Below are 14,336 nucleotides of genomic sequence, written 5' to 3' on the forward strand. Positions count from 1 at the left end.
GGATGCTGTCTTTGTTTAGGTGTTTGGGGCCCAGCTCCTGTAAAGCCAGAGCAGGGAATTTGGGTTCTGGTTTGGTCTTGGTGGTACTTCTGGACACTACGAGCATGCGCCTAGGGTTTGTGCGTCAGCTCTGTCCAGGAGCCATCTCTCCTTCTCATTAGTCCCTCAAGCACTCGCTAGCTTTTCCAGTTGCTCAGGTCTATCTGTCTGAGCCTTTGCAGTTTAGAGGCTCAGGCTGTGGGAGCACTAGCTGTTTTCAAGTGCCCTGTGGGTCAGGTACCCATCTGCCTCTGTGTGGATCGCAGGCCTTAGGCTTCTGGTAGAGGTGGTCCTGGGACTGCAGAACCTTCCAGACCGGATGTCCTTGCAGGGTTGATGAGGACAAAGCCATCCCCAGTGCTGTGAAGAATGCCTTGCTGTTTGGTCCTGCAGCAAGGAAGTGGGGCACAGGCTATGATGGAGGTGGAGGAGGGCAGACTTGGGCCTGGCTGCTGTGTGTCAGGTCTGTGGCTTCGATCCCTGGATTGCGTCTTCCTCTCGGGACATGTCCAGAGCCTGCGAGTCCTGGGCGGGGGAGGGGGTCCGTTGTAGCCTTGCAGGCCTCCCAGCCCCGTGTGAGTCAGACCAAGTGTTGCTCTGCCCAGTGGGCCTCTGGGATCTTGGTGGAAGGTCCCCTCAGCTCTCCAGTGGCGGTGCCCTCCTGTTCCCCGTCGCTCAGCGTGTGTGCAGGTCAGTGACCTGTCAGCCCCCACGCCCTGTGCCGGGAATAAAGCACTGGGGGAAATGGGGAGGGAGGCTTGGTCATTTTCTTCCTTTTCAGACTCTTTCAGAAAAGAATCCTTTTCCCTTTTTAGACCTACCCTAGGGTTTTATCTCTTCCTTCCACAATCAGAAGGCACAACCAGAAGGCACTTGGGTATGAGCCTCCATCTGACGGGGTCTTTATGGAGCGCTGGGTGTGTGAGGGTGGTGTGAACGGGACCGTCCTGGTCTCCCTGGGCCTCGCGTGGGCCGGCCCTGCAAGGCTCTTCTTCCTCCGGCCCCACTGGCCGTACCCCTCTCCTAGTCGCTTGGTGGGGGTCCGTCCCAGCCACCTGTGGGACTGGTGTAGGTGGGGAGGGCAGAGAAGCCACCTTGCTTGGCCTCGCCCGTCTCCTCGGTCTGCCTGGCACTCCTCTTACCCCTGGAGGCTTGGGAGGTGCCCATCCCGGGGGTGGGCACCGAAGGTCTCCTGAGGGACACACTGCTGTCATCTTCTCTCAGGCCTTTGGGACAGTGGAGTGTTCTGGTCCCCCGTGCCCTGAGCCCGTGGCCTTGGTCACTCGGTCGGGCATTTGGACCTGGCCTGGCTTCCGGAATTTCTGGGAGGAAGAGTGCCTGTCGGTGCTGTGGCTTGCTCATTAAAGACGCTCCAGACTTGCCAGCAGACTGCCTTCCTTCCTGGGGCCGGCTCAGCTCCCCTCGGCGACCTTAGATAGCTCTTGGCTTGCGGCCTCTTTGCAGACTCGGGTCCAGTCTGTCCATCGGCGTTTGGGGTATCGGGTCGGGGTGGGCTCCCGGGAAGGGGCCGCGCAGCCAGCCCACTACCATCTGAGAGCTGTGGGACGCAGATGGGGGCCCGCCTCTCCCCTCCCCTGCCTGTGCATCGTCAGTGAGTGACAAGGCGGGGCGGGCGTGTTTCACGGGACCTGTGGGAGAAGGCTTGGGCACTGGCCTGTGGCCGCTCACCTGAGCCTCGCCGAAGGAAGTGCGTTGTTGACAAGTTCGCCCATTTTACTTTGAAAGCAGATGTTTAGTTTACTTCTTAAGGATGCATGTAGGAAGTGAGGTGGATAGCCTTGTTGGGGGAAAAATACTTTTTTTTCAATCCCTCTCCAGACTCTCAGCACCGGGGTTCACCTTCCTGATTCAGAAGAGGCCTCTGTAGGGCAGACATGTAACTCCTTATGGTTGGCATGAAGTACACTTCTTCCAGAGGGAGACGATCCTTGATTTGGCCCGGACCTGCTTGCCTAGGTTAAAATGTTCAGATGTTGGGATTATATACTGTGTGTTCATCCGCTGGGGTCCCCTTCACCCCAGTGAGTCTCAGCTCAGTGCAGGGAAGCCTCCCGTGTCCCATGTGCTCTATCTAGTGTTGATGATTTGGGGGTGGCCTAGATTCAAGGGGCCTTCTTTGTTTTTTGGTGTGTGTGTGTGTGTGTGTATACGTACATACGTACGTGTGTGCACATGTGCGTGCGTGTGCATGTGTGCCGGTACTGTGGCTTGAACCCAGGGCCTGGTGCTGTTTGTGAGCTTTACCACTCAGGGCCAGTGTTCTGCTGACTTTTGGTGGGTGGTGTGAGGTGCAGATTTACCTGCCTGGCCTCAGAACTGTGATCTTCAGGTCTCAGCCTCCTGAGGAATTGGGGTTATTAAAGGCATGACCCGAGCCTCTGGTGTTCAGCTGCTGTTACTGTTTTAAAAGTGTTTTATCAGTTTTTTTCTAAGGTTCTTGTTAATGCTGACCTTTTAAAACAGCTCCCCCCCCCCTTTGGTGCTGGGGCTCAAATTAAGGGTCTCACACACAGTAGACAAGTATTTTGCTACTGAACAACATCTCCAACCTTCTTTTTCTGAGGGGGTGGGCGGTGGTCCTGGAGCTTGAATTCAGAGCCCTGGTGCTGTCCTGAGCTTTTTGCTTCAGATTAGTGTTCTACCACATGAGCCACAGCTCCACTTCTGACTTTTTGGTGGTTAGTTGGAGATAAGAGTCTGGCCAGGCTCTCTTGCCTGGGCTGGCTTTGAACTATAATCCCCAAATTTCAGCCCCTGAGGAGCTAGGATTACAGGCATGAAGGAGCCGCCAGTGCCCAGCTCCACGCATTTTTTCCTCACACTTAACCTTCCCTGAAGCTCTGTGATGTGACCACGTTGTTGTTGTTGGTGGTGGTTTCCATCCTGGGGTTCGTCCTCCAGGGGCCTGCCCAGACACGGCCCACCCTCCCTAGGGTGGGCTTTGTTGTGAGCTTGCAGAGGTTCTGTTCATTTGGGAAGGGATGCAAGTGGCCCATTGCTTCGCTGTCCTGGAGCTTGTTGGAAAAATTTTGCCAGTGCTTACAGAACCACTTTAACTTTGATATGTGTTTATTCTACTCAACAATGCTTCTGTGTCTACCGAGGTCATGCTTTGTATATGAAATGTTCTTTGGCAAATGTATTCCAAATTAAAAAGAAAAGTTAAGTCATAGGAGTAAGTTGGGTTTGAATAGGAGGAGCTCTAGCTGAGCTGACCAGGTGCCCATCTGCCTGCTTGTGTTCCAGGTCTTACCAATGGCTTTGGGGGTACAAGGAGTGAGCAGGAGCCGGGCACTGGCCCAGGAAGGAAAGCCGCGCCCAGGCGGCGCTGTGCATCTGAGTCCAGCCTCTCTTCCAGCAACAGCCCGCTCTGCGATTCAAGGTGGGCACGCCCCTAGCAACAGCCCTCTTTGCAGTTCAAGGTGGGCACGCCCCTAGCAACAGCCCGCTCTGCCACTCAAGGTGGGCACACCCCTGGCAACAGCCCGCTCTGCGATTCAAGGTGGGCACGCCCCTAGCAACAGCCCTCTTCGCAGTTCAAGGTGGGCACGCTCCTGGCAACAGCCCGCTCTGCCACTCAAGGTGGGCACACCCCTGGCAACAGCCCGCTCTGCGATTCAAGGTGGGCACGCCCCTAGCAACAGCCCGCTCTGCCACTCAAGGTGGGCACACCCCTAGCAACAGCCCGCTCTGCCACTCAAGGTGGGCACACCCCTGCAACAGCCCGCTCTGCCACTCAAGGTGGGCACACCCCTAGCAACAGCCCGCTCTGTCACTCAGGGTGGGCACACCCCTGGCAACAGCTTGCTCTGCCACTCAAGGTGGGCACACCCCTAGCAACAGCCCGCTCTGCCACTCAAGGTGGGCACACCCCTAGCAACAGCCCGCTCTGTCACTCAGGGTGGGCACACCCCTAGCAACAGCCCGCTCTGTCACTCAGGGTGGGCACACCCCTAGCAACAGCCCTCTGCGATTCAAGGTGGGCACACCCCTAGCAACAGCCCGCTCTGCCACTCAAGGTGGACACTTCCCTAGCAACAGCCCGCTCTGCCACTCAAGGTGGGCACACCCCTAGCAACAGCCCTCTGCGATTCAAGGTGGGCACACCCCTAGCAACAGCCCGCTCTGTCACTCAGGGTGGGCACACCCCTAGCAACAGCCCTCTGCGATTCAAGGTGGGCACGCCCCGGCAACTGCCCACTCTGCCACTCAAGATGGGCATGTCCCTAGAATAGCTTGTTCTGAGGTTCAAGGTGGGCACGCCCCTGGCAACAGCCTGCTCTGCCATTCAAGGTGGGCATGCCCCTAGCAACAGCCCTCTGCGATTCAAGGTGGGCACGCCCCGGCAACTGCCCACTCTGCCACTCAAGGTGGGCATGTCCCTGGAATAGCTTGTTCTGCCATTCAAGGTGGGCACGCCCCTGGCAACAGCCCGCTCTGCCATTCAAGGTGGGCATGCCCCTAGCAACAGCCCTCTGCGATTCAAGGTGGGCACACCCCGGCAACTGCCCACTCTGCCACTCAAGGTGGGCATGTCCCTGGAATAGCTTGTTCTGCCATTCAAGGTGGGCACGCCCCTGGCAACAGCCCGCTCTGTCACTCAGGGTGGGCATGTCCCTAGCAACAACCTGCTCTGCCACTCAAGGTGGGCACACCCCTGGCAACAGCCCTTTGCGATTCAAGGTGGGCACACCCCTAGCAACAGCCCGCTCTGCCACTCAAGGTGGGCACGCCCCTAGCAACAGCCCGCTCTGCCACTCAAGGTGGGCACGCCCCTAGCAACAGCCTGCTCTGCCATTCAAGGTGGCATGCTCCTGGCAACAGCCCACACTGTCACTCAAGGCGGGCACTACCCTGGCAACAACTAACTCTGAGATTCAAGGTGGCATGCCCCTGGCAACAGCCCTCTGCGATTCAAGTTGGGCACATCCCTAGCAACAGCCTGCTCTGCCACTCAAGGTGGGCATGTCCCTGGAATAGCTTGTTGGGGCATGCCCCTAGCAACAGCCTGCTCTGCCACTCAAGGTGGGCACACCCCTAGCAACAGCCCGCTCTGCCACTCAAGGTGGGCACGCCCCTAGCAACAGCCCGCTCTGCCACTCAAGGTGGGCACGCCCCTAGCAACAGCCTGCTCTGCCACTCAAGGTGGGCACGCCCCTAGCAACAGCCTGCTCTGCCACTCAAGGTGGGCACGCCCCTAGCAACAGCCCGCTCTGCCACTCAAGGTGGGCACGCCCCTAGCAACAGCCTGCTCTGCCACTCAAGGTGGGCACGCCCCTAGCAACAGCCTGCTCTGCCACTCAAGGTGGGCACGCCCCAAGCAACAGCCCGCTCTGCCATTCAAGGTGGGCACGCCCCTAGCAACAGCCTGCTCTGCCACTCAAGGTGGGCACGCCCCTAGCAACAGCCTGCTCTGCCACTCAAGGTGGGCACGCCCCTAGCAACAGCCCGCTCTGCCATTCAAGGTGGGCACGCCCCTAGCAACAGCTTGCTCTGCCACTCAAGGTGGACACTTCCCTAGCAACAGCCTGCTCTGAGATTCAAGGTGGGCACGCCCCTAGCAACAACCCACTGTCACTCAAGGTGGGTGCGCTCATAGTTTTCCTCTGCACAGTGCAGCTCCTGGGTACTGGTGGCTCGGCCTCTGTTGCTTCATAGCTCCAGAGTGTCTTGAGAAAGGCTGACCCAGGGTTTGTGCTATGCCCTTCCCAGACAATTTCCTGTGGGGATACTTTGATGTGCTTTGTAGAATTTAACTGGAAATAGTAAAATTACAAGAAAACCTGGGTGCTGGTGGCTCCTGCCTATAATCCTAGCTACCCAAGAAGCTGAGATCTGAGAATTGCAGCTCAAAGTCAGCATGGGCAGAAAAATCTGTGGGGGCTGGGCATATGGCCTAGTGGCAAGAGCGCCTGCCTTGTATACGTGAAGCCCTGGGTTCGATTCCCCAGCACCACCTATATAGGAAACAGCCAGAAGTGGCGCTGTGGCTCAAGTGGCAGAGTGCTAGCCTTGAGTGGGAAGAAGCCAGGGACAGTGCTCAGGCCCTGAGTCCAAGGCCCAGGACTGGCAAAAAAAAAAAAGAAAAATCTGTGGGACTATTACCTTGGCCTTGAGTGAAAAAGCCAGGAGTGGGATGCTCTCCGTTCAAGCCCTAGTACTGCACGGGAGACAAAAGAAACAGTTAAACCCACCAAAGCCACACCCATAGAAAAAGCTGCATTTCGGCATCTGTGGTTAAATGTTGTTCTTTCCTCCCCAAATCTTGCCTTCGGTAAGGTGAGGTGGTAGTCCACGCAGCCTGTCTGCTCTGTGGTTAAATGTTGTTCTTTCCTCCCCACATCTTGCCTTCGGTGAGGTAAGGTGGTAGTCCACGCAGCCTGTCTGCTCTGTGGGCGTCACAGTGGGCACAGGTGGCTCCTGACCGTCTAGTTCTAGCCCCAGCCGCAGGCCTTCCCCGGGGGCGCAGGCCCGCCTGCCCCCCTCACAGCCCAGCCCGGTGGGGAGCAGCTCTGCGTGCAGCACGTCCGTGGTGGTGGGGTGAACCCCCAGTCGGCTGCCTCACTTCCTGACTGGCCTGTGTCTTCTTAAAGTTTCAGTGCACCCAAGTGTGGGCGCGGCAAGCCTGCTCTTGTGCGAAGGCACACGCTGGAGGATCGCAGTGAGCTGATCTCCTGTATTGAAAATGGGAACTATGCCAAAGCAGCCAGGATTGCAGCTGGTGAGTTATCAGACAACTGTCAGATCCCGTGGGTGGATGGGAACTCAGGCTTGTTAGCCAGGCTCATTGCACCAAGTGTGGGTCCGATAGGTGGAGTCCCTGCCAGGGGGCACTGCACTCGGTGCCTCCTCATCACAGTTCAGACAGGGCAGGGTTAGCGTAGGCCATTTGACATTCTCTGCTGAGTCTCTGCGGACTGCCCCTAGCCTCGGGCCACGAGGGGCCTGCTGGGCTGGTTGCCTGGTCCTGGTGGTGAGCCTGGGGATAGAAAGGCCTGGGGCTGGGGGTCGAGTGGACACAGTTGTCACTGTGAGACAGCTGTGATGTGTGGACCGTTGGCGCAGAGACTAAAGAGTGTGTGTGTGTGTGTGTGTGTGTGTGTGTGTGTGTGAGAGAGAGAGAGAGAGAGAGAGAGAGAGAGAGAGAGAGCGTGCGCAAGGGGTTGGGGGAAGGAAGCTAGGCTGCCGGGTGGAGTCAAGGTCTGGGTCAGGAGAGCTGTGGAGGCTTTGGGGAGCAGTGGAGGTCAGCTGGTCTGGGCTTTGGGGGTGGTGGGCTCTGGAGAGGGGTCTTGGGCTGCAGGAATGATGAGTGCCGGGAAGCCAAGAACAGGTGCCGACGGTTTAGAAGGAGCCAGGAGGCTGGCTTTGGATTGAGCTTTTCTGTGCATAGGAGGTGTCTGGAATGCACCAAAGGGGGGCTTGGAGGGAGAGGCTTAGGTGTTAAAGACCAGTGTCCATCACAGGCCTTGAACTGGAAGGACATGAGGTTCTCCAGGTCATCTAGAGCAAGTGGGCCCTGGCAGGCTACAGGGCGAGCAAGAGGGGTGTGTGGACCCCTGGTCCCCATAGGAGGGGCAGCAGGGTCCTGCCTCCTGCCGGCCCCCGTGGTGTTTGCCTGACTGACCTTGTACTTGAGAGGCTGGGAACTGGGCAGTCTGCGGCCCGCGTGCTGCACCGGGCCTCGGAGGAGCACAGTGGCTCTCCTGCTGATGGCGTACTTCTGGGGTCTCTTTCCCAGAAGTGGGGCAGAACAGCATGTGGATTTCCACGGATGCCGCAGCCTCTGCTCTGGAGCCCCTGAAGGTGGTGTGGGCCAAGTGCAGCGGTTACCCCTCCTACCCGGCGCTGGTGAGTGGGGCCCCGGGGAGGGGTCCCGGGCCTGCATGCTCTGTCGGCCCCCACTCGGGGAGGGCGTGGGTGTGATGAGGCGCGGGGCGGGGCGTGACTGGAGCCTGCCCTTTGCAGATCATCGACCCCAAGATGCCACGTGTGCCTGGCCACCACAATGGCGTCACCATCCCCGCCCCGCCCCTGGATGTGCTGAAGATTGGGGAGCACATGCAGACCAAGTCTGAGGAGAAGCTGTTTCTCGTTCTGTTCTTTGATAATAAGAGAAGTTGGTGAGTGCGTGCCCAGGCTCTGCAGGTCAGGCCGAGGCCCTTCCCCGCCACCTGGGGCCCTGGGTGTTGCGGGTGCTGGGGTTTGTGCTGCTTCTGGGTCCTTCCGTGCATGGCTGGTGTCCCGATGTCCAGGGAGGCGCGGAGAAGGGCAGCAGCAGTGGCTGCCGTGGGAGCTGCAGTGCTCTCTGGGTGCTCTTCGCGTGACAGTGCCATCTTGCCTGTGAAGTCTCAGCTGGCTGGTCCGGGCCGTCCTCCCTAGTTCCTATTGAGGTCCACAGAAGTGCGCCCTGGAGCTTGCTGATGGTTGGGCTCCTGGGTTCAGGTGCTTTGCCAGGACTCAGCTGCCCTGGCCACAGCATCTGCCCCTGGCTCCACCCAGCTCGGCTCAGATGCGCAGCACCCCCACGCGTGTGGGGCACGTCGGCCGTCGTGGACCACGTGTGTGGCCACGAGGAGCTGCCCAGCTGGGTGTGGGCCTTTCCCGTGCGGCCCCAGAGTCAGTCCTGTCTGCAGCTGTCCTCCGCACCCAGGAAGTGCTTCCTGTGGTGGCTGCACATGGCCCCACCTGTCCTGTTGCTCCTGGCAGCTGCTCCCCGTAGATCCAGAGGCAGATCCCCGTCACCCAGGGTCCTCGGCCTGTGCGCGGGGGGCGTGGGAGGGGCCCCGCATGGCTTTGCAGAGATGTCTGGAGGGGCTGCAGGGCACCCCCTGCCGCATGGGGCCCCGTCGGCCACCAGCAGGGCGAGGGGCGCGCGGGCCAGCTCGCTGATTACTTTCCCCATCTTTTTCGTCTAAAAAGGCAGTGGCTTCCCAAGTCCAAAATGGTTCCCCTGGGTATTGACGAGACCATCGACAAGCTAAAAATGATGGAAGGGAGGAACTCGAGCATCCGGAAGGCCGTGCGGGTGGCCTTTGACCGCGCCATGAACCACCTGAGCCGCGTCCACGGGGAGCCAGCCAGCGACCTCAGCGACATCGACTGAGGCCCGCCCCGAGCCTTGTGCATAGTGTTGATAAGCTGTACATGCTGTATATGGTTCAAAACTTAACTTATTCTGATTTTGTAGCTGTAGTTCTGTAATTCTTTTTCCCCAGGGAGGGGGAGGTTTCATTTCCACGTTTTCTATGGAACCATCTCATCTTGGCGCGGGCGGTGGGGGGCAGGGGCGTCCCAGCCGGGCGGCGGGGGCTCGCTGTGTGTGTTGGGGGGCACGGGCGTCTTGGCCCTGCTTGTGCCATGGCCTCCCTGTTCTTTGACCTGTAGCTTTTTTTTTTTTAAAGACCTTTGAATGTTTAATAATTTTGTAAATCATGCTCTTTGCACAGAGTGCCACTTATTTAATAAGACGGGATGTAAAATTTACAGTGACAAATGTGTATTTTAAGAAAGAAAATGACATTATTTTGAACGGTACTTTGTGCAAAGAGGAGAATAAAAACTTAACGCTGTGTGCATCACTCGCAAATCACCAAAAACACTCCGCCAGCCGCGCCGGGCGGGCCGCGGTCCGTCAGCCCCGCCCCGCGCCCCCGCCCCGCCCTCCGCCCCGCCCCCGCCCCGCCCCGCCCCCGCTCCGCCCCGCCCCTCGGCGTGCCTCCCAGCAGATTATTTATTGTAGAAGTGTACTCGTTTGCTTTATAATGAAAAATAAATTTGCAAAAAGTATATTGATATGCATTTTTATACAGCACATAAAGATTCAACTCGGTTTGGGAGCAGAATGTGTCGGGCGGTTAGAGAAACAACTGGCCTGTGAGTACTTTGATTTTGTAACTTGTAATCTTGTTTACAAATGAGGGGCTTTCTGTAACTTGTTTTAATTTAGAACACTTTGGTAGCAATAGAACTTTGGATACATTTTTGTATGGTACATGTGATGTATATAGAATTAGTACTTTATTTTTATTTTTAGAGGTAAAGCATTATGTTAGGGGAGAAAGCAGGGTGGGTTTCCAAATTTGCCTTTTTTTATATTAAAAATAAAGTGAAGATTTGGATGGTGTGGCCCTTTCATTCCTGCATCCCTAGGAGGCTGGGCGAGGAGGGCTGGCGAGGGCACGGGGCCGCGGTGGGCACCGGCTAGGGCCAGGCAAAAAACTCCTGCAGTGGCATGGTTCATTATTTTGCCTAACCGCATCTCATTTTCAGAGCTGTAGTTACTTTAAAATTTCCAAGAATCTCCATAGACACTTGAAAAGAAAGCCTGCCTTTCAGTAGCTTTTGTCCAGTGTCTGGCACCTGCCCCTTGCCCGCTGCTGGCCTCCTTCCTGAAGGCGGGTTGCCCGCTGCCCCCTCCCTAGGAAAGGCCGGGTGCGCCGGGACTGCCAGGCGCTGGCGCTGTAGGGTAGGGTGGCCGCCACTCCGGGTAGAGCCGCGCCTCCTGGCCGCCCCGTCCTCGGCCGGCTGTGTGCGCAGGGGGGCTTGGCAGTGGAGAAGGCTGCGGGCAGAGCAGCCCCGGGGGACAGCAGTGGCTAGCATCCGCGCTCGTGCGTGTGAGCTCCAGGCCGCCGCGGGGCCCTGCCCCTGGTGCCCCACGCAGGCGTGGGGCCGCCCGTCCCATCTCCTCTCCCCGAGAATGGGCAGCATTGGAACTGGTCCGGGGCGGGCGGTCCCTCCGGCTCCTGCTCTCGGGTGCAGCCCTAGGTGCCGCCTCCCGGTGCCCACCAGACCTGGCTCACCTGGGCACGGCCCGGCGGCCTGGGGCAGCACCCTGAGATGGGTTGGTCTCAGGGTGGTGGGTCCCAAGAGGGCCAGGCCCCTCAGCACTCACTGGAGGCCCGGGGGCCTGGCTTGTCTCACGTCTCGCACTATTTCTCCTGACTCTCCCGTCTCCCCGTTCTTTATAAAGCTAGAGTCAGGCTGTATCTGCACCGAGCTCAGCTGGTGCTTTGTGTGTGTGCGCGCCAGTCCAGGGCCTTGAACTCAGGACCTGGATGTTGTGGGTTGGTTACCAACCACAATCCTCAGATCTCAAGTCTCCTGGGTAGTTAGGGTCACGGGTATGAGCTGCTGGAGGTATCAAATGTTTAAGACCCGAGGTTGGGAAAGAAGACAGCGCTGTCCCGCCAGAGAGCAGGGCTCCTTGGGAAGTGTGTGGTTTCCGTGAAGAGGCGCACTTGGGTGCAGGCGGTGCGCGCGCCTGGGGGACCAGTGAGGACCCGCGGACGCCTGTGCGCGCGCAGTGCGCACGCGTGGGACGGTGAGGGCTCGTGCGCTCGCCCTTGCGCCTGTAGCCTGCGTGTCTACGTCACTGCGTTCGTGTGTGCCGGCGGTGCGAGGCACAGGTCACTGAGCACTCACTCGCATTGTGGGGGAAAGGCCTCTGTTGTAGAGCTTTGTACTCGGCCCTGGGCTCCGCCTTGAAGACCTCCGCGGACCCTAGCCCGCCGGCCGGGCCGCCCCGCCGGGGAGGGGGTGCCCCCGAGGCCGGCCCGCGGGGGTGATCCCGTCCCTAAGGCGCCCAGCAGGCTCTTGGGTCCCCCGGACGCGGAGCTCAGGGCCCGGCCTCAGGGTTTCGCCGCCCGCGCTCTGCTGCTGGTGGGGCTCTCGGGCTCGGCGCACGCGCGGGGAGGGGCGGGGCTCCTCTCCACCCCCCTCCTCCCCTCCCGCCTTGCCTGGGCCCGGCCCCGGGCTGCGGAAGAGGGAAGAGCCCCTGACCCCCTGCCCGCCCTCCCCGCCCCAGCCCCTCCTCCTCCCTCCAGGCCCCGCCTCAGCCCCTCCTCCTCCCTCCCAGGCCCCGCCTCAGCCCCTCCTCCTCCCTCCCAGGCCCCGCCCCAGCCCCTCCTCCTCCTCCCAGGCCCCGCCCCAGCCCCTCCTCCTCCCTCCCAGGCCCCGCCTCAGCCCCTCCTCCTCCCTCCCAGGCCCCGCCTCAGCCCCTCCTCCTCCCTCCCAGGCCCCGCCCCAGCCCCTCCTCCTCCTCCCAGGCCCCGCCCTCAGCCCCTCCTCCCTCTGTCCCAGGCCCCACCCCCAGCCCCATCTCCGTCCCAAGCTCCCGCCCCATCCCCATCTCCCTCCGTCCCAGGCCCCGCCCCTCCTCCTCCAGGTCCCGCCCCTGCCCCTCCTCCCTCCGTCCCAGGCCCCGCCCTCAGCCCCTCCTCCTTCCATCCCAGGCCCACCCCCAGCCCCTCCTCCCTCCGTCCCAGGCCCCGCCCCCAACCCCTCCTCCCTCTGCCCCAGGCCCTGCCCCAATCCGCATCTCCTCCCCTAGGCCCCGCCCCCAGCCCCTCCTCCCTGTCTCCCAGGCCCCGCCCTCAGCCCCTCCTCCCTCCGTCCCAGACCCCACCCGCAGCCCATCTCCGTCTCAGGCTCCGCCCCATCCCCATCTCCTCCGTCCAGGCTCCGCCCCTGCCCCTCCTCCCTCCGTCCAAGGGCCCCGCCCCATCCCCATCTCCTCCGTCCCAGGCCCCGCCCCCAACCCCTCCTCCTCCCTCCGTCCCAGGCCCCGCCCCATCCCCATCTCCTCCGTCCCAGGCCCCGCCCCCAACCCCTCCTCCTCCTCCGTCCCAGGCCCCGCCCCATCCCCATCTCCTCCGTCCCAGGCCCCGCCCCCAACCCCTCCTCCTCCCTCCGTCCCAGGCCCCGCCCCATCCCCATCTCCTCCGTCCCAGGCCCCGCCCCCAACCCCTCCTCCTCCCTCCGTCCCAGGCCCCGCCCCATCCCCATCTCCTCCGTCCCAGGCCCCGCCCCCAACCCCTCCTCCTCCCTCCGTCCCAGGCCCCGCCCCATCCCCTTCGCCTCCCTGTCCCAGGCCCCGCCCCCAGCCCCTCCTCCTCCCTCCGTCCCAGGCCCCGCCCCCATCCCATCTTCTCCGTCCCAGGCCCCGCCCCATCCCCATCGCCTCCCTGTCCCAGGCCCCGCCCCCAGCCCCTCCTCCTCCTCCCTCGTCCCAGGCCCCGCCCCCATCCCATCTTCTCCGTCCCAGGCCCCGCCCCTCCTCCCCCCCCCCTCCCCTCAGTCTCCGGCCCCAGGGGGCGGTGTTGTCCGTCGAGGCTGCGGGAAGCCTGGAGCACCGGTGGGGAAAGTTGGGGCGGCCATGGCCTCTTCGTGCTTCGGGGCTCCATGTCGAGCCTTGTCACCCCAGAGGCCCCTCCAGCCCGGGGTGGGCCTCGCGGTGAGAGGAGACGCCCCCGCCACGCCACCCCGCCACCCGAATCTGGAGAGGGCACCGCCCCCGGAGAAGGCGCGTCCTGCCCTGCGGCCCCGCCGCCCCGGAGCGACCCCCCCCCCCCGCGCCCCGCCGCCCCGAGCCCCCCCACGCCCCCCGCGTGTCCCCCCACCGGCCCTCACCCCTGCGCGCCCCCACGCCCGCCCGCCCTTAGGCGCCCGGTGCTTTCTTGCCCGCCAAGCCGGCCAGGAGGCTTGGGAGGAGGCGGTGCCGCCTCCATTCATTAGGTTCCAACCGGCGCGGCCTGGGGGGCCCGCTGGGGACATCGGGCCAGGAGGGGGCAGCCGCACAGGGGACACGGGGGGGGGGGGGTGGGAGAGGGCAGCAAGGATCCCGCCCAGCCCGCGGAGGGCCGGGCCAGCCTCACCCGGGGCCTGGTTTACGTGGCTCTGGGTGGTTGGAGGCTGCACCGTGAGAGGCCGCAGGGCGCTGTCTGAGCCCCACTGGGGCCCCGTGGTGGACCGGGAGGCTGGGTGCACCCCACCCCCCACCCCCCAACTGGGGTGCGCCTGCCATTATTAAAAGGAAAGGAGACGGAAAAACGCTGGCCGCTCCTGGGCCTAGTGCAGCGTCCCTCCCCTCCCCTCCCCTCCCCTCCCCTCCCCTCCCCTCCCTGAAGCGCCTGTGACACCCGCCGGCCGCCGCGGCTACTGGCAAAGGTGGCCCTGGTCCCCAACCAGTGGCCAGGTGGGGGTGGCGGCACTCCACCCACCCGAAGCCGAGCCCAGCAGATGGGCATGACCTTGCTTTTGCTTAACTCATGCCTCCGGGAAGGAGGGCAGTGTCCTTGTGTCTCCGGGGGGACGCGGTGAGCGCGCCTCCCCTCTGTGAAGGCGGTGTATCCCCCTGTGAGACCCGAGGCAGGAGGGGGGACGCTTCGCTGCCCGGGGCCGGTTGCTGAGGCTCTCGGTGGCCTCTGTCCTTCAGACGGGCACCCTGGGGAGGAGGTGGGGTGGTCAGACAGCACCTGGGCGGGAGTCTTCCTCTGCAT

At 61.8% G+C, this 14,336-nt stretch overlaps 1 protein-coding gene across 4 annotated transcripts in view; it reads left to right on the plus strand.

Moving 5' to 3' along the window:
• Positions 1–10,178, plus strand: part of Brd1 (bromodomain containing 1) — a 51,591-nt gene extending 41,413 nt beyond the window's left edge. For 3 of the 4 annotated variants that reach the window (XM_048353823.1, XM_048353833.1, XM_048353842.1), the window contains 5 exons: positions 3,307–3,442; positions 6,654–6,781; positions 7,799–7,908; positions 8,026–8,180; positions 8,980–10,178. In XM_048353823.1, the coding sequence (XP_048209780.1) occupies positions 3,307–3,442; positions 6,654–6,781; positions 7,799–7,908; positions 8,026–8,180; positions 8,980–9,163 (713 nt within the window). In that variant the 3' untranslated portion in view covers positions 9,164–10,178. Of the gene's footprint in view, positions 1–3,306; positions 3,443–6,653; positions 6,782–7,798; positions 7,909–8,025; positions 8,181–8,979 lie in introns of those variants that run through there. The other variant, XR_007212071.1, reaches the window with a different exon arrangement.
• The last annotated feature ends 4,158 nt before the right edge of the window (positions 10,179–14,336 follow it).

This window comes from Perognathus longimembris, chromosome 1 (assembly GCF_023159225.1).
Source record: "Perognathus longimembris pacificus isolate PPM17 chromosome 1, ASM2315922v1, whole genome shotgun sequence".
Classification (NCBI taxonomy): Eukaryota; Metazoa; Chordata; class Mammalia; order Rodentia; family Heteromyidae; genus Perognathus; species Perognathus longimembris.